Raw genomic sequence first — 22163 nt, 5'->3', positions numbered from 1 at the left:
TCACAAATTGGTGTAATTTCAAATTGATGGCTATCAGTTCTATATGTGAAATGCTAAGATCATTTAACAAATATGGATTGGTTCGAAAATTCATATGGAAATCTAAATTCATAAAAGACACAGAAGAATTTTCTTCTTTTTTCACAAATTAACTAAGACACACCCCCTTGAACTTAATATACATTTTTCACGGAAGAGATTCTAATGTCAGCTTCCACCTCTGCACCACTGATATACTTATTTACACATGCCAACTGCAAAAAGAATTAAAATAAAAAAACACAACCATGCACTGTTTAAGGAATTTTTATTAAAGCAAGAATTTTATAATCCAAATTATGTTTCCTTGCTCAGTTATCAATCCTGTTACCTCAAACAGAACTGACATTCTGAGCTATTCCACAGTAAAGAATTACAAAATTAAAGAAAGGAATGCTTTAAATTTTTGTACTTTGCTGAAAATTCTTTTTCTTAGGGTCTATAAAACATTAATTTGTTTTTATATTTTACTATTTTTTTGTGTGTTTTTTGTTGTTTTTAAATCAATAAGTAATCTAGGACTAGCATTATGTTTGCTAGACCTGGCATTTGCTCGGTACATAAGGTTCAAAGTTTCCTTTCCTTTTTTTTTTTTTTTTTTAAATTTATTTTATATTTTGCAATGTTTTTTTTCCATAATATTTAAGTTTTTCAATGTTTAGATATTTTTCTTCGGTGAAGCACAAGTTTCTTTTCGTGGTCCCTGATCAATCTGTAAATGTAAAAAAAGGGGAAAAAAAGAAAAAAAAAATTAAGATGACCAATATTGGCTAAGATGACCAATACTGGCACTTGCCAGTAGCAAATTAAAGCCCTTGGCCAAATTCAGTCTGCTACCTGTTTCTGTAAATGAAGTTTTATTGGAACACAGCCATACCCATTTGTTTACATACTGTCCATGGCTGCTTTTACGCTGTAACATCACAGTACAATAATTCCAACAGAGACAACATGTTCCATAAAACCCAAAATATTTCCTACCTGGTCCTTTACAGAAAAGGTTTGCCAATGCCTGGTCCTGATCTTAGACACACACAGCTGTGTAGCTACATTATCCTGTTTCTTGGGAGTAATGAAAGGCAATAGTAGAGGCCCAAGGGCAATGGGCAACTCTTGTAAGCCACTACCCAATAAGCAAAGATATAGTTAAGAAAGCCAACCCCTGTTACAGGCCATTTAATACAAATTACTATACAAAATCTGTTTGAAAATGCTGTGATTTAAGAAACACCAGTCAATACCACGATAATGGGCACAATTTCCTTTAATTCCTCTAATTTCTATTTCCCTTTGAAAAATTAATACATTTAAATTAACTGCAAAGTGAACATGTTATGTATATTTCAAAATATGCTTAACAAACTGTTATAAAAGATAAAACCGCCTTAAAATAATAAACTACAAGGGGGAAAACTCACTTTAAACAGTTGGAACACCAGTGGCACTGTTAACTGCTTTCTGGGCAGCCTCTTTAGCTTGGTGGGCTTGTAGTACAGCTACAGCTTCATCAACCTAAACAAAAAAATGATAACAAATCAGCTCAGAAAAGAAAGAAATAAAGAGTTTCAAATTGATAAAAACTCCCTTGCACTTCTTACTCTTTCCCTATTAAAAAAAAAAGTTAACAAATATCAGCAAATATTTTTATCTTTCTCAAATAGAGAAGCAGCAGCAGTTAAGAGCACAGATGCTGAAGTGAATCTGACTGGATCTGAATACAGGTTTCGCCACTTACTAGTCATGTGAGCATTAGGCAAATCAGCCAACCTCTCTTATACTTGTTTCCCTATGTATAAAATGCGAATAATAATACCTTAAGTTACTATAAAGATTCACAATTTTTATAAAACTCTTTGCATGGCTTGTATAAAGCACTATGTAAATGTTCTGTGGAATTAAGTTCCTATAATAAGTCCTGGAATGGGCCAAGCCCGTGGCACACTCGGGAGAGTGCGGCACTGGGAGCGCAGCGACGCTCCCGCCGCGGGTTCGGATCCTATATAGGAATGGCCGGTGCCCTCACTGGCTGAGTGCCGGTCACGTAAAAGACAAAAAAAAAAAAAAAAAAAAATAAGTCCTGGAATACACAGTGTAAGAGGCAACTACATAAATGATAAATTTAAATTACCTTAGAACGGAGAGATTCTGGAGACTCAAGCATATGAAGCAGTTCTGAATTATCAATTTCCAACAACATGCCAGTGATTTTACCAGCAAGAGTAGGGTGCATGGCTTGAATAAGAGGAAAGAGCCGTTCACCTAGAAACAACAAACATTCAAAAACTCCTTCAATCAAAAAACTTTTAATTTGGCACTTACCATATTAAACCGGAGTTTAAGAACCTTACTTTTGTGTATAGCATATAGATGCTAACCCATAATCCACCATTTTATTACGTCTTTCACAGGAAGAACAGAGAAAAGATCTGTCACAAGGCAACTAATTTGTGGCACAGTATAGTTTGCCAATTAAGCAAAGTTACTGAGAGGTTGTTAAATTTGTGCTCATGCCAAGTCAAAAGCTGTCTTCTCATGTGGTTCAAATTCCTTCTTCCAAAAATGGAGTAGAGTCCATGGTAAGTAATGTCCTACTGCTTACACCCTACTATCCATTACCAACATGTTTTCTGATTAGCTTTCCAGTCTTAGTTTGGCAGAACAATTGTGCCATCATAATCATTCATGCCAATTCTGATAAATTCCATTGCAGTAGCTGTCATTTTTAGGTGCAAAAAGGATGTCTAAATGATCTTCGTATGTATTTTCTAGTCTCTTTATAACTGAAAAGGTAAGACAAGAGTACTTACCCAACATTTGCTTTTGCTCTTGAGGAGGGGCAGATGCCAACATGGAAGCAGTCAAAGGTTCCTGACCTTGTACATGAACAGCAGGCTAGACACAAAACAGAAAACTTCCTAAGTACAGAACTAATGGCAAACACAAATAAGACAATCACTGAAGGGATACAGACTGCCATCTAAACATTAGTAGGATTAGAAATATAGCATAAGGTAGCTATTTTAACATTTATATGCTCAAGTATGTATAACCACATCTCATTTAATTTCATTTTCTTTTATACTCAGAGTATTTTTTAGAATATTTTTATGATGATTAGTTTTGGTCCCAGAGTCAGAAAAAAGGTAAGGCTAACCGCACAGTCAAACTAAATTTTCCTTCATCATTTCTTTCTTACTACTATGCTGAACAAAACTCAAACCACACAAGTAATTCAGGATGGTGACTTAGATATTTTTACATACTATCATCAATTAGCAAGATGTTCCAGATAGCTTAAGCTCTCAAATATAATGCAGTTGTCTTCCCATCTTTGATTTCAATCAAGGGTTTATAAAGATATCACTAAACCCATACCTGTTGCATGGTAACTTGTGGCTGTGCATTAAGATGTTGTTGAGGATTGCGAACTCCTGCAGCATATTTGTACTGTGGAACGGTGCGAACAGCAGGAGTAGCTGCAGCAGCAGCAGCTGCAGGACGTGGACCCATTGTCTGTGTTGATGTGTTAGCTAAAAAATAAAAACATATTCTTGTATTCTTATCTTGCTATTTCAAACTGGAGATCAATTTTTACACAGGAAGGGTTGTGAGACTCACCAACACGCTGTGTCGACATGACTCGTGGAACCTGTGAAGAAGCTGGTCTCATAGTACTAAATGGTGGTCTAGGAGCGGCTGGGCGGATAGCACCGGGCATATTTTGGAATGCTACATTTAAAAATATGAACAAAGATTAAGTAGGAAAACTTACTGACCGAAAGTGTTTGTGATTTTTAAGAGCTGAGGTTTGCGCAGAAGGCTAGAAGTAACCAAATATAAATTTTTTAAAGCTGAATGTCACATCTGCCATTTCAAACTTATCAGATCAAAGCATAAATAAATAAAAACACACTAATTCATAAAAGACAGTACATATTATTAAAATTGGAAACATGAAACAATTTCAAATACAATTAGATGAAACAAGATCTTTTAAAACTACTGCCTAACCAAATATGAAATTAAGAGTTGGATCCATTCCCAAAAAAGAAAAACCACTGTCAACATTATCTCACTAAGACAGGAATGGCAAAGAATCTTAATTTAAAAAAATACAAAGCTAGAATCCCCAAAATGACCACCCATAACCATAAAATTATGAAAAACAAGTTAACATATCATTGATTAGAACTGGTAATTTGCCTAATGTATATTTTTAATCCAATTCCCAATTGTAATTAAAAGAAAATAAAAGGCTTACGATGAGGTCTGGCACCCTGAGCAGTCCAGCGAGGACTTGGTCTTAGTTGAGCAATTTGGCTAGGAGGATAGTATGCAGCACGGTTCTGAGTCTGTAGAAAGGAAGCAAACGGCAAATAAATTTATCAGCTGAATAAAAAAAAAGCAAACTCAACTAAGTTATATGCTCTTAAAACATTCACATCTCTCAATGTTTTCATCTTAAGGCTTTATTATTTTAGGGGGGCACAAAACATACTAGAAATGACTGAATATGCAAACCTTCATGAAGTTCTTGTTCCCTTCTAAAACCCACCTGTGGGATAGCTGCCATGAAGTAACCTGAAGGAGGTGCTGGCTGGTAGGGGTTGATCACAGGGTTGGGCACAGCTCGTACACTTGCCATTCTCTGCATATACTGGTTAGTGAGGTGAGCCTGGCGTTCTTCTTTGCGCTGAGCTAAAGCTACATACAATGGCTTGGTGGCCACAATTCTACCATTCATTTCTGTAACTGCTTTAGTGGCTTCTTCTGGGGAGGAGAAACATACAAAACCAAACCCTTTGCTGCGACCACCCTCCATCATAACCTATTAAAAGAAAAAAATAAAATAAAGTTAATGCAATGGTAGAACGAGGAATGAGTCAGTTATAGTCATTGAATCAAATAACCAAACCCTGTTAATGGTGCAATCGTCTTGTTTCCCCCCTTGAGTTTACAGTTTTGCCTTAATACTAAAATATTAAGTAAGGGCAAGCTACACACATGCATTTTCCTAGCCAAGCAAGAGAGCAGAAAGAAGTAAAAGGGTGGAGATACAACAGCAACTTTTCAAGATTTTAGATATTTAATTTGGTAACTGATTTTCAATATTAAAATTTAAATACCTAAATACTTTCCAGGCCTACGAAATTGACTCTTGGCACCATAAGAAACATCCCCAGTTAAAATTTGATTATTTTAGCAATTCAAGCTGACAAGATGCTTTATTACTTCTGAGAAAAAAGTAGTTGAATCTTATAATATCCACATTTTAAAATAAAAGTTTCACATTCAAGAGCAGAGGGGCCATAAATATTACTATAAACAACACTCAAGAGGAAGCTTCTAAAATGACTTCAAAGATCCCTTAAATAAGCAATGAAGAGATGCAAAGAACCCCTCACTAGCACTGCAATATACATAAGCATGCTATAAAACTAAACTAAACAGTACGCTGGTAGCACAGAAAGAAACAAAATAGCTATAAAACAAAATCCAAGAACATTCAAACATTCACTATGAGAATTTTAAAATAGTTGGGAAAGGATGGACTTTGGAATACTCAATACATGGCACACTGGGACAACTGAAAAAAATTAAGTTAGTTCTCTAATTCACATATTAAAAAAAACAAAATTGCGAGGTAGATTCTGGATCTGAATATAAAATGCAAAAAATATATGAAAAATCTTTCTAAGATGACACAAAACCCCAAGTCCTAAGTGAATCACTGGAAGAAAATATTTGTAACAAAGGACTGACATAAAATGCAAAGAGGTGAGAGCTGGCTGGCTAACTCACTTGGTTAGAGTGTGATGCTGATAAGGTCAAGGGCATGGATCCCCACATGGGCCAGCCACCCCCAAAAAAGCAAAAATCAAAACAAAAATGCAAAGAGGTAAAACTAGTAAATACATGAAAACACTTCATTAAGTCAAAAAAAGAATACCGTTGAAAAGATGAGATAGCATTTTCTACTAAACTGACAAATCTTTTAAGACCAGTGGACATTTGTTCAGTCTTTTTGAACCATTTGGTTGTCTTAACTTTAAATAAACATTACCACTAACGAGCAATTCCAATTTTAGAAATTTAAATGTTAAGAACGTTTATTAGAACAGTGGTTCTAACAGTGGAAACATGTAAAGCAACCCAAAAGTTTATCAATACAGGTAGAGTACAATAAATTATGGTGCATCTATACCATGAATATTTGGCCCTTAGCAAAAAAAATGAGAAAATACCTGAAATAAATATATATCTCGATCTACTATTAAGTAAAAAGGCAAATCACAGAGTATGTGTATTATGATCCATTTTCTAAAATCTGTTTATATATGTAGTGTTTGAATAGTATGGTAAATTATCCAGGAAGGATAACCAAACTGCAACAGCTCCTTCTGCAGTGAAGATGGGGAATGGAGGGGTCACGTTCCATTTTCTCTCCTCCTGTCTGCGGTTTGATAAATTTATTTTTTCAGCAAGCATTATTAAAGTAACATAATGCCTTCCTCCTTCAGAATAAATTCTTGCCAACCTTTTCACGTCCATGCAATGAGTGGTATTATAACTCACACAAGACTTTTAAAAAAGGATTTAATAAAGATTCTCCTCTGAAAAACACACACTCAAAATAAACTGATGGACAATATTCAATTTAAACAACATTCAGGGAACATACTGAGGATAAAAACACTCAGAAATAAATCCTATCATATGCCAAGTACTCTTAGAAAATCACAAGCCAGGGCTGGCCAGTTAGCTCAGTTGGTTAGAGCACAGTGTTGCTAACACCAAGGTCAAGGGTTCAGATCCCTGTACCGGCTAGCCACCAAAAAAGAAAAGAAAAGCACAGGCTGAGACACAAGGCAACCATAGCACTTACATTTTTATCTGCATTCATCTATTTTGCCCCTAGCATTCCCTCGCTATCACAGAAGCTCCCCTGGTCAATGGGAGTGCCGGGAAAGACCAGCCATGATGTCATTCCGGATCTGAGCTAATATTTTTCCTGTGCACTCTCCCCAATCCAAACAAAATTACACAGGCACAAAACTTTACATGCAGAAGGATTCTTGGATCATTGACACTAGACAAAAACATCTAGAGCAGAGGTTCTTAAATGTAAATTTTAGAATGTGAACTAGAATCCTACTGTTATGTTTCTTCCTTCCTTTTTTTTAATTTTGGTGGCTGGCCGGTATGGGGATCCGAACCCTTGACCTTGGTGTTATAACACTGTGCTCTAACCAACTAAGCCAACTGGCCAGCCCCTATTGTTTCTTAATCTCTGATTGCTGGGGGTAGGGGGTAGGGTTGGGTTTGATTACCCAGAATGAACAGTTCCCTAATAAACTGCATCCTTTAGTAAAATAATTATTAACTATGGTCATCAAATGCAGCATTCCTTAGGAAAGAGTTCAAAACTCACCATCTGAAAAAGTAAACCGTTAGACTACAACATGCACTTCAAAAGTGAATGCAAGTTTTAGAAGTAATGAAGCAAAAACTTGATTTCTAGAAAAATGATTGAAAAATACATCATATACTTTTACCTTTGCACTAGTGATTGTACCAAATGGAGAAAACTCTTTCCGGAGACGTTCATCATCAATACCATCATCAAGATTTTTCACATAAAGATTAACACCCTAAAAAAAGAAAAGAAAACTGTAGAGAAAGCAAAAGAAAACCATAGTGGTACCTAAGTACACTTCCTGTTATTTTATCCCATGTTTCTTCTCCTTTTCCCCCTCTCAAACCCTCCAGTTACCTAGCAGTAACTGAAATGAATGTAAGCTAGATTTCCTCATCCCTGTTTTATTTTGCTTGTTCAATTTAAAATGAACCTGGTATCTGGTGATCCTATCTTGCTTCATCTGTTCAAATTTGCGCTTAAGTTCCGTCTGCCGTTCCACTTTTTTCTGAGCTCGACCAACGTAAATTTGTTTTCCATTGAGCTCCTTTCCATTCATTTCATCCACAGCCTTAAAGAAATCACAAAAAATATTAAGTTAATAACTTGTAATACATAAGTTCATTTCTTTAACAATAAGGAAAATTTGTTAAATCACAAAAGCTAAAGATGAACCTATTCCAAAATCTCAAGGTTTTGGGACAACAGAGGTTCCCAATTTACGTTCTTCAAAATTAATGCATAAAATGCAAATAATTGAAAATACGAGAACATGTAAAATAGCCATTCGTATGCATACAGATTTCAACCCAAGACCAACTCAACTTTATATCCTCCCTTCTTACTGTAGAATACAGAAAGACCACATTGCACTTAACTAGTATATTTAAGTCTTACTTTCTGTGCATCTTCATGCCTTTCAAAGCTTACAAATCCAAATCCTTTGGATTTTCCACTTTCATCAGTCATTACTTTCACACTTAAGGCAGGTCCTAGAAAAAAATATTACATACATTTAGTTTATACATTTCAAATTTCAACATACAAAAACAAAGCCATGAAAACAAAAATGGTATTAAAAAAATTCTAAGACTACATACAGACACTGTTTCCTTCACCAAGCCTCCCTTCCCCCAAGCATGAACTATTCTCTTCAAAGACCCTTTATTTCTACTAAGAAATAAGAAAGTAAATACTTTCTATTCCCTAAAAGATTTTTTTTTCCATTTAAGAAAGTATGCTTTATACGGCTATAAAAGAGGAATTTATTCTTAGCTTTAGTACAAAAGTTGCATTTTTTAGCTAATGATTTGATTTTCTTGATATGAGAATTAAGAAATAAGAACTTCTAAAGCTGTGGCCCACCTGGTTTTCAACAGGGAATACATAGGACCCCTTGCTAAGACAAAGCTGAATCACCTCTAGGAGGAGTCATGTTTCTGAAGATGCATTTCCTTCCAACCTCAAGTGGAAGAAACACTTAACTGAGGTGAATATTATCTCAGGCAAATGGGGTAGACAAAGGTTGAAAACCGCATTTGATTACAGAGAATTTGGAAGGTGTACGGGCACAGGTAGACTACTTCTTTTGAATGTGCCTCTGTCCTAAAGCCATACTTCAAATCTCTGCTATGCAAAACAAAGCCAACAAAATATCTGACATATTTACATACTGGTGGTCAACTCACAAAGCATTATTCATTTGGGACAAGTGGTTGACAACATCCAACTTTAGAAATAGCTTCTAATTAAAAAAGGATTAAGAAACAAGATAGATGAAATATATAAAAGACAGCTGCTAAAGAGAATTTGGGGTGAGCTGTGAAATACAATGTCACTTATTTTCTAACATGACTTCTCCGTGCAAAGTGTTAAAATATTTTGCTACAAGGAGCGGAGGGTTCAACATGGCATGCTAGCTTGGCATTAAGAAAGTATTAGATTTCCTACATCTTTATTATTTACTCAAAAAATAAATAAAAGCAAAGGGTGGGGTCAAGAAAATCCTCTGCAAACGTACAATTAAAAGTTCATTTTCTGATGTGGCTGCTGGTTTATACTTCATTCATTTCTAGTTTAATGAAGTTACCTTGAAATGCAAGAAAAAGTATTTTAAGATCCCATGGATTCAGAAGGCCACCCCAAGGAGGTATCACTGGAAAATCTGGATCTTTGGCTTCATCTTTGAAAGTCATTGGTTTAAACTGCTCAAAAATGATGCTACTGAGACTGGCCAAATATCCTAAAACTGGCCAGTTTTGCTGTCCTGTAACTACAGACTGCATTCCACTGTTAAGCTGGCTGTGTCAAATGCATGCCTCTGATGAGATGGGATCTATAAGTGCATGAATCCAGCATCTTAATGTAGCAAAGCCATTTAAAATCATTTTGAATTATTCAATCACACCTTAGTACACTAATCCAATGTTATCAACCTTTAATCTAAACTATAGAATTCTCTTTATATGCTACTTTGTAGTACTAATAGATGATCAGTAGCTTAATTCAAATAACTTCAAGTATTTCTAAGTACCATGTAAGTTTCGCCTCATTTACTTTTTTAGCATAAAATATGAGCCAAAATTAATGTTGAGCAATTACTCAAAACTTAAGAATGTAAAAATTTAATTCAGACACATTACCAAACTTGCCAAAGAGATCCTTAAGGCGCTCATCATCCATATCTTCTCCGAAATTCTTGATGTAAACATTGGTGAACTCTTTTGCCCTAGCTCCAAGTTCAGCTTCTCGTTCTTTACGAGACTTAAATCGTCCAACAAATCTAATAAAATATGTAAGGACTATAACATTAGGTTCTATTTTATAAAGTTCAAATTAATTAAGCCTAATGATTGATTATGTAATTGTTACTGAGAGTTTTCAGAATCTAATTTAAAAAAAGCACACTACAAAATAGAAATTGGGTCTTAACTGAATATATGAAAACATGAAATATATAAAGAACTCTTAACTACAATCAGAAAACCATGAAAAGACCTAAACAAAAGCTTTCATCACTGCTGTTTCAAAGTGGTCCTTGCACTTTACTTACCATCTGCTCAAATAGAAATTTTTACTTCCCAATCCTGTACTAACACATACAACAGCCTGGTATAACTGCAGCATTATCAACAAAATGACTTTCACAATCTTAATTTTCCCTAATATATAATCAGTACATGGGTCACAGAATATTGTAACATACAGCAAAGTAAAAGGAAAAAACCGTCTCTCCTAATCCCACCTAAATTGTGACTTTAGTATGTCTTTTTGTTCTATCTGTTCAAGAACATTAATTAATGGAAATACCTAGGGTTTTATTTCCTTATCCACTCCCACAGTATGGTGGGGATTCTCCATGCCATTAGTTTCATAAATGTTCTCAACGGGAGCATATTTCACTGTGGACATCACAACTTTATGCTTTGGTAAATAATGCTGCAACTTTATGAATGACTCTTTCTCAGGATAGAGTTACAGAAATCATAGTTCAAAAGGAATGGAAATGACCTTAAGATTATTTATACAAACCAACTATTTTCCAAGAGGGTTATATCATTTCACACCAAAAACAGCAATAAAATAGTATTTATCTGGACCCGGCCAGTGCCGGGCATTCTTTAATTCTCTAAAGCATTGCTAACAAATATTTTATTTGTGAATACTAATAATGCCAAATATTTCTCATTTAAAGATGTACTATTCTAAGAATTTGCCTCTTTGTAAACATTATTCATTACTGAGGAGTTGCTAGTTTTCTTACAGACTTGCATGCATTCTACACATATTACAAGTCTTTCCTCAATCACAGGATTGACAGAAACCACACCACTTGAAGCAGTGATTTATAATACCCACACCTTGAAGAGTGATGCAGTTGCCTTATAAGGAAAGCCAAATTCAACTTACACGTCATTATTGCCATTTTTACACAATGACAAGAACTCACAGATCATTTACAATATGACCTTATAAATGAGTTTGCCCAAACAATTAAGAGAAATCAACTGGCACTGCAGACAAAAATTTAAGATTTGTCATTTCTTTGACAAATCATAAAAGCTGTATTTTAACAAACTGTACTACAAATAGCCTTATAATCAGTGCCATTAATTTAAAAAGTTTGCAACTTTTAAAAATAAGCGTATTTTGAGACAACTTCCAATTTAATTCTGCTTCATTTTATACTCCCTTTAATAAACTGCAACAACAAGACCAGTATGGCTATGTAAAGAGAGTGGGCTCTGAATTCTGACCACTGGGTGTATAGCCCAGCTCATCTGTAACAACAGTATGCAAAAGCAAATGATTTTAGCCTTGGTTTCCTCAACTGTATAATGGGGTAATTTAATTACTGCTTCAGAAATTATGAATATTAAGTTTGTCTGAATTCCTGGCTTTTCAATAAAGCACTTATTCTAAAAAAGCTTTATATCCCTGTTTACCTATCCTCTTCTTTTGGCTTGAGTGTTGACCAATTATATTAAATCCACTGTTATTTTCATGTTACATTGAATGTGGAAAAAACAATTAACCAAATACTCACACTTTGCGATCATTTAGAAGCATCCCATTCATTTTTTCAATAGCTCTTTCAGCTGCTTCCTGTGTCTCAAAATGTACAAATCCATAGCCTTTGGAACCATTTTCATCACAAACCACCTAGAGAAAAAATGTATACCCATTTTTAATTACTTGCTGCTAATGATTTAACACTTTCCCAGTGTTCAGAGATAATCTATTAGCAACCTAAGCTGGGTATATTTGGGATACCCATTAAATGGATATAAAAATATCCATTAACAGCACAGTTGCTAACGTAAGGGCTAAACTAAAAGTAGCTAAACACTGTAAACATGTTTATCTGTCACATTTTTGCTTACCTTACATGAAAGGATGTTACCAAAAGCAGAAAATGTATCATACAGTGCTTTATTATCAATGGATTTGTCCAAATTTTTAATGAATATGTTGCCTACTCCACTTTTGCGAAGTGATGGATCGCGCTGAGACCACATGATGCGAACTGGCTTGCCCTTTATAACATCAAAATTCATGGTGTCCAAAGCACGCTCCGCTGCCAGAAGGAAATTTTCGGAGTGAATATTACTACAAAACTTTTACTGGCCATTTAAGTTTATATAAACAATGGTTGGGGAGTGGGTGGGTACATGGTCTCATAGTTAAACTCTTTCATTTTAAACTTCAAGATGGCTAGACTTTTCAAGTACCACAAACTAGTCTAAATTTAAATGTATAATGCAAAAAGAGAAGATAAACATCAGGAGAAGCCCCAAATTTTCCATATATTAAATGATGGCATACTGCTAATAATTAATGTGTTTGTGAACCAATCTCTTCCTTTAATTGCCATTAACTTTAAAAGCACCTTTTTCTTCCTAGTCAACTTAAAACCAATATTCCTTCACATACAATCTGTTTAATGGGCAATATAAAAGACATTAGACAATTGTAGATTATGTACACGCTGAATGTAGTTTATTGGATTTAAGCATCTTAACTTATTCCCAAAGAGTTACCAAAATCGGTCATCTCACTGCTCATCATTGCCAATATTATACAAAAATTAGTCCATTTTCTTAAAAGAAACAAAAGTTCCTGAATTTTTGGGGTGACTTCGGTGATGCATGGCACAACTTCCTATTACCCTGTTAGAAATAATAAAAGGCTAGAGTAAGACTGGAGTCAAACCTTCAAAAACTAATGTGAAGTTGGGCATACTTAGTTGCACAATAATCACAGGATTTTTGAAATACCAGGTCTGCAATATTCACAATTTGTCTTTTAAGGCTTTCTTAACACACAAAATCAATTTTATTTTAGATAACTGATTTACTTAACTGATGATCTCAACAGTACTAGAAAATTTCAAATTCTACCCTTTAATTAATATCAGTGTCTATGAGGGATTAAATCATCTGTATCTGTACCATTAAAGAAACACTTTTAAAAAGCTGAGACTCTAAATGGGAAAATATATCCTTAAGTGAGAAGACTAGTCCCTAAAGAGGGGTTAAACAGTACATATGAAGTCCTGAAACAATTTCCACAAATTCCATGACAATGTAACTGAAAAGTTATTGACAGGACAAATTTTCCGGCCACTTCTTTTTATAAATGAAAGTTCCAGTTTCTAGAATATAGTGATAATCAGCTGTCAGCTCATTATCAATTGACCACACCTACTCAGCTCCCTCAGTTTTTTTTTTTAGCTGACTTTGCTTGAGCTTCTTTTGAATGAGTCACCTCTTCCTATTAAATTGAATACTGGCCACTTTCAGAAGCTATTCCACAAGTCCATCAATGTACCAATAAATAAATAAATAAAAAGAATCCTTCTAAAAAAGCTATTTGTTAAGATGGCATATTGTACATATGGAGACTAAATGGAAGATGGAAAAATGCTATCTTCCTTTGAACAGTTACAGTACTGGTCTACTGGTACAGACTGATAATAAATATAGTGTACTGTAACCATAGCAACCTGAAGTTTAACTTCTCAATCCCAAGAAATCTTTTAAAAAATTATTTTTGGTTAAAAACATTAAGCTTATAAAGCATAATACTTCCAAAGTTACCATTTTACAGTCTCCAGAATCCATTCAAGTTTTCTCTACCAACTCCTACACATCTTGCCCAGAGCTGAGAAGAACTGCTATGAAGTGATATTTGGAATTTCAAAAGGGCAAAAAACCTGCAGTGCAGGTTCACAACTTCTGGCTCTGTATCATTCAGTATTCTGCTTACCCAAAATCTCAGTATCAACTTTACCCAGTGAAAAGCTGATTATTAACCAAAGTTCTACTAAACGAACTTAATGAAGTAAGTTTAAACTCCACACTTAAGGCCTTTACTATTAAAATAAAAATAAAAAAAAAAACCAACCAAACACTGAATTCCTTATAAGCAGCCCACTTTTAAAAAAAGCAAAATTGGTCCGCATAATGAAGTGAAGCTGACTTCTGGAAGTCGAGTAATGCAGATACAAAGAAAAATCCTGGTAACTCATCAGGTCATACATCTTATGTGCTTGCCAAATTCTGTTTTTGTGAACTGTTAACTTCAGAGTAAAATACAAGGTTAGCTACATCCCCCCCCCCCCGTAGATTTCAAGCTCAATTTAATCTTGGTTATTTTGTACTCAATCATTCCCCAAGATTTATGAACATTCTGGACCACTTTTAAAAGAAAAGAGAAACTTGACTATTTGAATGGTACAAGTAAGTACAATGGGCCAGTCTAGGCTACACTAATAAGTAGCATTTTACAGCCCAAATTGGTGTATATATTTTAAAGAAAAACAGTTCAAAACCATAGGAGCTATTTCAAAAACGAAAAAATAATATGCTGAACAAACTTCCAGTACCATGAGACTAAGAAAGTCTAAGTTGATTAAAATCACTTTAGTTTCCTGAGAAAACTGGCTTTCACATAAATGGGTCTTCTACATCCCCTTCTCCCACACTCCTGTTAATGGAGGGTAAAAGTTTGACCTAGAGGAAAACCTCAAATGCACATCTCACTGGTAATTTGCATTTCTAAATCCATTAGTCACTGCTGAGTTATTAAGAGTGGAATCACAAGCCTGAGGACCACCACCACTCATCACCATATTAACTTTATTCTAAGGGCCTTGTGGCTCCCCCAGGCTCTTGGGCCAGCAGCAGGAACAGGCCTCGGGCCCGCGAGGTTACAGGGTTCAACACGTGGTATTTTTCGAGCACCGAATTGCACTTCCTCCCCAAAGTGGGGCGCCGGCAAGAGCCCCGGGTGGTGGGAGCGCCTCCACCTATTACCCGGGAAGGCGGCTCGGGTCTGGACGCCCCAGAATCCCGCGGCTCCCAGCGGGAGCGCCGTGGAAGAACCGAACCTCACCCACCCTCCCGGCGCGTCATCACCCTAAAGTTTGAGAGCGTCTGAGGCCGAGAAAATGGTCGCAAAGGAGGAAGTGGCAGGGCGTGCGAGAGGCGTGCGGCTGCCGGCTGCGCGGGCACGGAGAACGTGGCTCCGGGCGACCCAGCCGACGGTCCCAGCGCCCGAGCGTCTCTCCGCCGGCCCCCGGGGAGTGACAGGCCCTCTCGGCCCCCTCCCGCGGGCCCGCCGGCCTAGCCCGCCCGCCCGCTGCCGCCGCCCGAGCCTCATGGCCGCCCGCCCGCCCTCCGGGCCCGGCTCTCACCGTCCGCCGGCTGCTGGAAGTTCACATACGCGTAGCCCAAGGAGCGGCGGGTGATCATGTCCCTGCAGACCCGGATGGAGAGGATGGGCCCGGCCGGGCTGAACTTCTCGTAGAGCATCGCCTCGGTCACGTCGGGGTGTAGGTCCCCCACGTAGAGCGAGGCCATGGGGTAGCTGGGGGCGCTGGGGTTCATCTCGGCACGGCTGCCCGCAGGGCCACAGGCCGCGACCTTTCCGTGAGAGGAGAGCGAGTGCTGGGGCCGGGGGCCGGAGTCGGGGGGAGGGGAGCGGGGGCAAGCGCAGAGGGACAAAAATCAACCGGAATCGAAAACTACTCAACGGCCGCAAGACGGGGTCGATCGCTGCCGCTGGTTGCCGGCTGCCGGCTGGGAGCGAGGGTGGCGGTGTCGGGTCCAGGCAGCGGGAAGGCCTCGGTCTCTTGGTTCCTTCTTGGAGCTGCTGCGGGGCCGCGGGCGGGCGGGTCGGTCTCGGCTGCTTCACCGGGTTATTTTATAAAAGAGGAAAAAAAAATAAAAGTCTCCGGCGGGGGAGACGCGGATTTTTTGTAAAATTTTTTTGGGTTTTTTAAAAGATTTTTTTAGATTTTTTTTGGATTTTTTTAATAATAAATGTGTGTTCCGAGCCCGGAGCACACACTCCGCACTCTCAGCACTAACCGCCGGGGAGAAGGGGAAGCACCGCCTTCTGCACCCTCTACTTATACCCCCCGCCGCACTCGCCCCGCCCCCGCGCGTCTGACGACAGGGCCCTACGCGAGCGTCAGCGCCGGAGGGGGAGGAGAAAAGGAGGCGAGGGGAGGAAGGAGGAGGAGAAAACAGGAGGAGGAAAGAGCAGAGAGGAAGGGAGAGGTGGCGGCGGCGGCTGCTGCGGCTGTGGGGGGCGGGGCGGGCCGGGGGCGGGGCTCCCACGCACGCGCCCCAGCCGGGGGGCGGGTCCTCGCTGCCTAGGGCCCGCGGGGGAGGGGAGGCCGGCTCGCGGGCCGTCCTCAGAGGTGTGGGCTGGGACGGTCCCTCCTCCCACACGCCCCGCCCCCATCCCCACCCAGAGGAGCGTTAACCCGTCACCGCAGCGGTGGGCGGTGCACAGGGCTTCCGGGTTCCTCGGCTCTAACCACTCCCCACGTGCGCGGCCGGAAGGCGGTTCTCCTTGCCGCAGCCGGCCCCTCTCCGCTCCCCCCGGCTCCGAGGGACGCCGGGCAGTACTGAGCCGGCGTGGTTCCCTCCGGGCACAGTTCCGAAACGTGCACGGAAGGAGCCAAGGGTGGCTCCCCCTTTCTCCTACCCGGACCGTACTACGAGTCCCGGCGCGCAGCGCCGCCAAGCCCGTCATCCGCAGGAGCGGTGCCTGCCGGGAGCTGGAGTCTCCAACGGCCTCGGCGCTCGCTGACCCCAACTGGCTGCCGGTCCTGGCCTTCCGCTCGGAGACCCCAACCGTCCTGGGCGCCTGGCTCCCGTCGGCGCCCCGCAGAGCTTCCAAGAGAGGGAGGGGGAGGGGAGGGGGCTGTGGGTGGCTTGTCCTCTGGTTTCCGAGTCCAGCTTTCCTCCGCCTCTCCACTGGACGCTGTCGTGGGTCACAGTGGCATTAATTTGGTAAAGCTGTGTTGGGGGTCTTTGATCACTTACTACCTTAAAAGGTGCTAGGTTGAAATCATTGATTCGTGCTATTTCTGCTAGATATTTCTTTGCGGTAGAAAACAGGACTTGAGAAAAAGGAATGTTTTTCATTAAAGTATGAGATGATCACAGTCACTCATATGGCACCACAGCCCTGCACCCAGACAAAATTAGAAATAGTCTAAAACAACACAAGTATAAATGCTTTAAACAATTTGTACGTTACTGTGGGCTTTAATAGAAATGCTGAATTTAATGAATTGATAGCCATAAAAAATACCAGCTGTAGGAATGACATTAAGTCAACATACAAATTCCACTTTAAAGTAGTAATGTGCTTTTATAGTTTTTAATGCACTTGCATAAGCAGCCTGTCGTTTGTTCCTGACAGCAATCGTGTGGGAGGTGGAGAAAGTAGTAATAATTTTATTTTACTGGTAAGGGAACAGTCTCAAGTTAAATGATTGCCTAATTCATTCTTTAATTCAATAAACTTTAATGCATGCCAACTCTATTGCCAGGTGTGTAGTAGGTACTTTATATCTGTTCTCACTTCATTAGAATTTAAGCCAGAAGAATCCCACACAAGTGCTACTTTGTCCCTATCATGAAGTAAGAGGATAATAATTTTGAAAAATGTTGCCTGTGTGCTTTATTATGAAAAAGAGCAGAACTTAGGGCTGAGCGTTAGAAAGACACATCTATTACTAAATGATAAATCGCAATTCAATCTATTAGAACTCTGATTAAAATCAATCCATTAATATATTCTTTGAATGCGTACCAAGTGGAGAGGATAGATGACAGACAAAAATTCCTGCCCTCAAGAGGCTTATAATGAGCTCTCTGCTAATCATATACATGTAAGCATTAAAATCAGTGCAATAAACATCCAATCCTAGCATTTCATCAGGCTGTGACAATTTTCTACTAGGTTCTAAATTTGTTTTTGTAAATGTAAGAGGTTGGAAATTTCATTATTATAGTTTAAAAGAAAACATGGCTTCATTTTAGTGTTTTCATTAAATTACTGAACAGAGGCAATATGAAAAAACAAACAGGCATGGTAGGAGGGGTGTACTCAATACAAAAAAATAAAGGGAGATCAACTCCTATAACTGGGAAATTAGATTACACCAACAGTTGAAACTACCAAAACCCAAACATAATCACTAAGATTATCTATGCAGGGCTTTTTTGAAAAATTTCTGGTAGAGGAAGGTGAAGCTACATTTTTCTGGTGGAACTCACTAAAACATTGTAAATAACAAAAGTGGGGAAAAAAAAAAAAAGCTCCACTTGGAGTATAGAAAATGTTGTCAAGAGCAAGAGTTTGGCAAGTCTGGGGTGAGTTGAATATGCCAGTTACCAGAGAGGTCGTACCCTCAGGTTTCACCAGAGCCTGGATTAAATAACTCTCAAAAGTCTTCTCTTTGTTATAAATTTATTTTGAACAAACAATCTTCCAGTTGATAAGTCCAATTAATAGTTCAGCTTGCAAGGCAGCTTAACAGGAAATGGATGCCTGTATGGTAGATAGAAGCATTCTAGTCACAAGAAAGATTTGTTAGTTCTTTGCAGTATATCAGATCTCTGTAGATTACTAAATACTTTAGGAAGGTAGCTGGTCATCAGGACTTCTATGTTCTTGACATTTAGTGGGTGTCATTGCTATATTTTAGGGAGGTACAATAGAGCATGTGTAAGGGAAACTAGAAACAAAGTCCATCCTGAGGAAAGGGAGCTAGGAGAAGCAGGAGAGGAGGTAAGAGCCCATCCCAGGAGGAAACAGAAGTGGAATCTGGAACTGGAACCAAGAACCTGTTCGCTTGATTTGTCAGTCACTTGTTTTTAATTTCCAACTAACTCCTTTCTCTGAGGTTAGAAACCTGTAGTTCTGATAAAAAAGACAAACAAACCTTCCATCAATGACGTACTCCTCTCTTTCACTTTCTTCTCACAGCCAAGCTTTTAATTTCTACTTATCTTCCCTCAATTCCTCAACCCACCACAATATGACTTCTTCCACCTCCACTCAAACTGCCCTGTGCACAGTCGCCAGTGATCCCTCTTATATCTGACAATCTAATGGACTTTCTTCAGGTCAATTTTATTTGACATCTGCAGAATTTTATCCTGTTTTCCTCCCTCTCTTTTTTAACACACTCTCTTGGCTTCTGGGATACACTCTCCTGGTTTTGCCTAACAGACTATTCCTTCTTTCCTCTAATAGCTCCTCCCTGACCACCAGATTGGGCTTGTTACTCCTCCTTTGGGTTTTACCCTGACTGCCACTCTGCCACTACATTTACCACATTATATTAAAATAGTCTGTTTATGAGCTGTATCCCAAAATAAATTGAAAGCTCCTAAAGGGAACCTGTGTCACATTTATCCGTATTCCTCCCACTGAGTATGAAGCCTGGCACATTGGAAGTGTTATTTATTTATTTTTTTAACCTAACCTCAGTGAGAAGGCCAGCCAGGCTTGTGGAATGACTGCACAGGCTGGGGGCTAATGGAGGGTCTCAACCTGATTTTCTCCTAGGGCTGTGTCACCTCCAGGCCACTTGGTCTGCTGTAGCATATTACTTCCAAACTCCAGTAGCTATTGTAGGGAGTATTTCTTAGGATACTGGTTGGGTTCTCATTTCTGGTTCTGAGTTTAGAGGTAGGAGACATTTAGTATCCAAAGTCAGGCAGGCAAGGACAAGCAAGGACTGCCGGACAAAAGGAGTTTCTAGACCTCCAAAGCTGAGGACACTGCACAGTGGCTGATATAGTTTGTATATATTTGTCCCCACAAAGCCCATGTATTAAAAACTTAATCCCAACTATGACAGTGTTGAGAGGGCGGGAAATCCTATTATGGGAATTGAAAAGTGGGAGGTGATTAGATTGTGAAGACTGTGCTTTAGTGAATAGATTAATCCATTGATGTTTTAATTGTGGTCAAGGGCGTGGTTCTGTTGGATTTATAAGACTAGTGAGTGATGTTACTCTCTCTCTCTCTCCGCTCCTGCTGTATTCACCATGTGATATCCTGCACTGCAATAGAGCCACCAAGGCCCTACCATTTATGCTCCCTGGACTTTGGACTTAGCCTCCGAAATTGTGAGCTATAAATATTGTTTCTTTTCAAACTACCCAGTTTTAGGTATTTCTGTTTTAAGCAACAGAAATGGGCTAATACAGTGGCTGTCCCACTAATGTTCTGACACCTTTCAGGGGCAATCAGATAACCTCCCTCTTTGACTTTAACAGTATGATTGCTTCTGATAGAGGTAATTAAGGCTACAAATAAAAGGCAGAAGATGAAATGTTTGTCAATTCCTTTTACCTTTTTGATTCACTACTCTCATTTTTCTCTCCCATCATTTCTTTTTGGTCTTAAAAAAAAGAAGTGCCATCTATGTTTATCTGGCTTGCCTGTGTTTATCTAATTTTAGATTACAAGCTGTGGGACAGAATAATGTCTTTACATGTGCAGCATCTCACTGTGGGTGCCTAAGAATGTCTAATGATAGCAACATCATTCAATTAACTTGTTTTTATTTAATGAATAAATTGTAAAGTTCTCCAGAGAACTTGTTCACTTGAACTCCACTAGAGATTTATAAATAATTTTTAGGCTATATTCAGGATATATTCAGAACATATGCATAATAACTTATAGTATTATGTGTAATGTAAGACAAATTAAAGTTGACTGACTTTATAAGATCTTTAGGCAATGATCAGAAGGATTTCCTATGATGAGTTTAGATTTTGTGGGTTTTTTTTCCATATGCATTATGTCTTTTCTTCATACCAACCAAGAATGAAGAAAGGGATTTATAGAAGAGTTTGAAATTGAGTCCTCTCTCTAGATTGTGTCAGATGATGTAACCTGACGTTAGTTCTGAGAAAATGGCTGCCAAGTAAGAAGACATAGATCCTGAAACAGAGACCCACTTAGGGTCGTAAACACGGACTCGTAAACACAGAAGCAACATTGGGATAAAAGGGGAATTAATGGTTTTGTTGTAAAAGAGAATGAGAAACTCAGAGAAATCTCAAAATACTAAGGTTTCTTACAAAGTGCTCTTTTAATAGCAAAGCCATCTGTGTTAAACCAGTGTACTTGTTATAATGATTCTTTAACATAACAGGGATACTGCTACCTACCTAATAGGATTATTAAGACTTGAGTAAGATAATATATGTAAACCTAAATGGCATAATGTATAGTACTACCATTTATTGAGTGCTTCCTATTTCTCTAAATGTAACCACACATCAATTGATTTGGCAGATACCAAATTCAAATTCATGGTGGAAGTATTAAACAGAGACTTACACATACAGACACACAAAAAAGGGCTGGTTACTCAGTTAGAGCACAGTGTTACAACATTAAAGTCAAGGGTTTAGATCTCCTATACAAGCCAGCCACCAAAAAAAAAAAAAAGAAAAAAAACAGACACACAAAAGATACAACTCTTACTGTCCTCAACTAATTTAGAGAACAGAAAAATGCAATGACCACATTGAGACAGTGTTAGGTATTAGATGCATAACAAAAAATACCTACTTAGTTAACTGCCTATTATGTGAAGAGGGTCAACGTGAGAGATGGATAATATTCTAGGACCACTGATCTTAAGGCACAAATAACTTAAGCACATAAAATATAAAGAATGACAAAAATACATTTCAGGTAAATAAAAGAAATTTTATTAATATTAAGAGCTAATATTCACTGAGCATGGATATTTATTGAACATGGGTAATTGAATATTTATTGACCGTGGATAATTTTGTTGCCTCCTCACACAACTCTGTGGGGCAGGCAACTACAGTACTGACAATGAGGAAAGAGGCTTACGAAGTAGAAC

The 22163-nt window shown here is 38.5% G+C and overlaps 1 protein-coding gene across 2 annotated transcripts; it reads right to left on the bottom strand.

The window, feature by feature from the left end:
- Positions 1–290: 290 nt before the first annotated feature.
- Positions 291–16329, bottom strand: PABPC1 (poly(A) binding protein cytoplasmic 1). 2 transcript variants are annotated; one of them, XM_063079184.1, is made up of 15 exons: positions 15654–16329; positions 12340–12533; positions 12003–12118; positions 10099–10238; positions 8354–8448; positions 7890–8027; positions 7596–7691; positions 4595–4867; positions 4301–4391; positions 3658–3768; positions 3415–3569; positions 2847–2931; positions 2168–2298; positions 1458–1551; positions 291–751 (listed from the first exon to the last, which is right to left on the bottom strand). In XM_063079184.1, the coding sequence occupies exons 1-14, from the start codon at positions 15844–15846 to the stop codon at positions 1459–1461; spliced, it is 1911 nt and encodes a 636-aa protein (XP_062935254.1). In that variant the 5' UTR covers positions 15847–16329; the 3' UTR covers positions 291–751; position 1458. The 2 variants fall into 2 exon arrangements, with proteins under 2 accessions (XP_062935254.1, XP_062935255.1); XM_063079185.1 differs by having other exon boundaries at positions 10108–10238.
- Between the last annotated feature and the right edge of the window lie 5834 nt (positions 16330–22163).

The sequence above is a fragment of the Cynocephalus volans genome, chromosome 15 (assembly GCF_027409185.1).
Source record: "Cynocephalus volans isolate mCynVol1 chromosome 15, mCynVol1.pri, whole genome shotgun sequence".
Lineage (NCBI taxonomy): Eukaryota > Metazoa > Chordata > Mammalia > Dermoptera > Cynocephalidae > Cynocephalus > Cynocephalus volans.
The sequence above is the reverse complement of the archived record's forward strand: the minus strand, read 5'-3'. Positions and strand labels throughout refer to the sequence as shown.

Coding starts and splice junctions, on each gene's coding strand:
- PABPC1 (XM_063079184.1), bottom strand. CDS start 15,846: ATGAACCCCAGCGCCCCCAGCTACCCCATGGCCTCGCTCTACGTGGGG. Junction 8,449..10,098: donor GGATCTCTTTGGCAAGTTTG/GTAATGTGTCTG, acceptor ATTTTTTTCTAG/GACCTGCCTTAAGTGTGAAA. Junction 3,570..3,657: donor CATGTCGACACAGCGTGTTG/GTGAGTCTCACA, acceptor TTTATTTTTTAG/CTAACACATCAACACAGACA.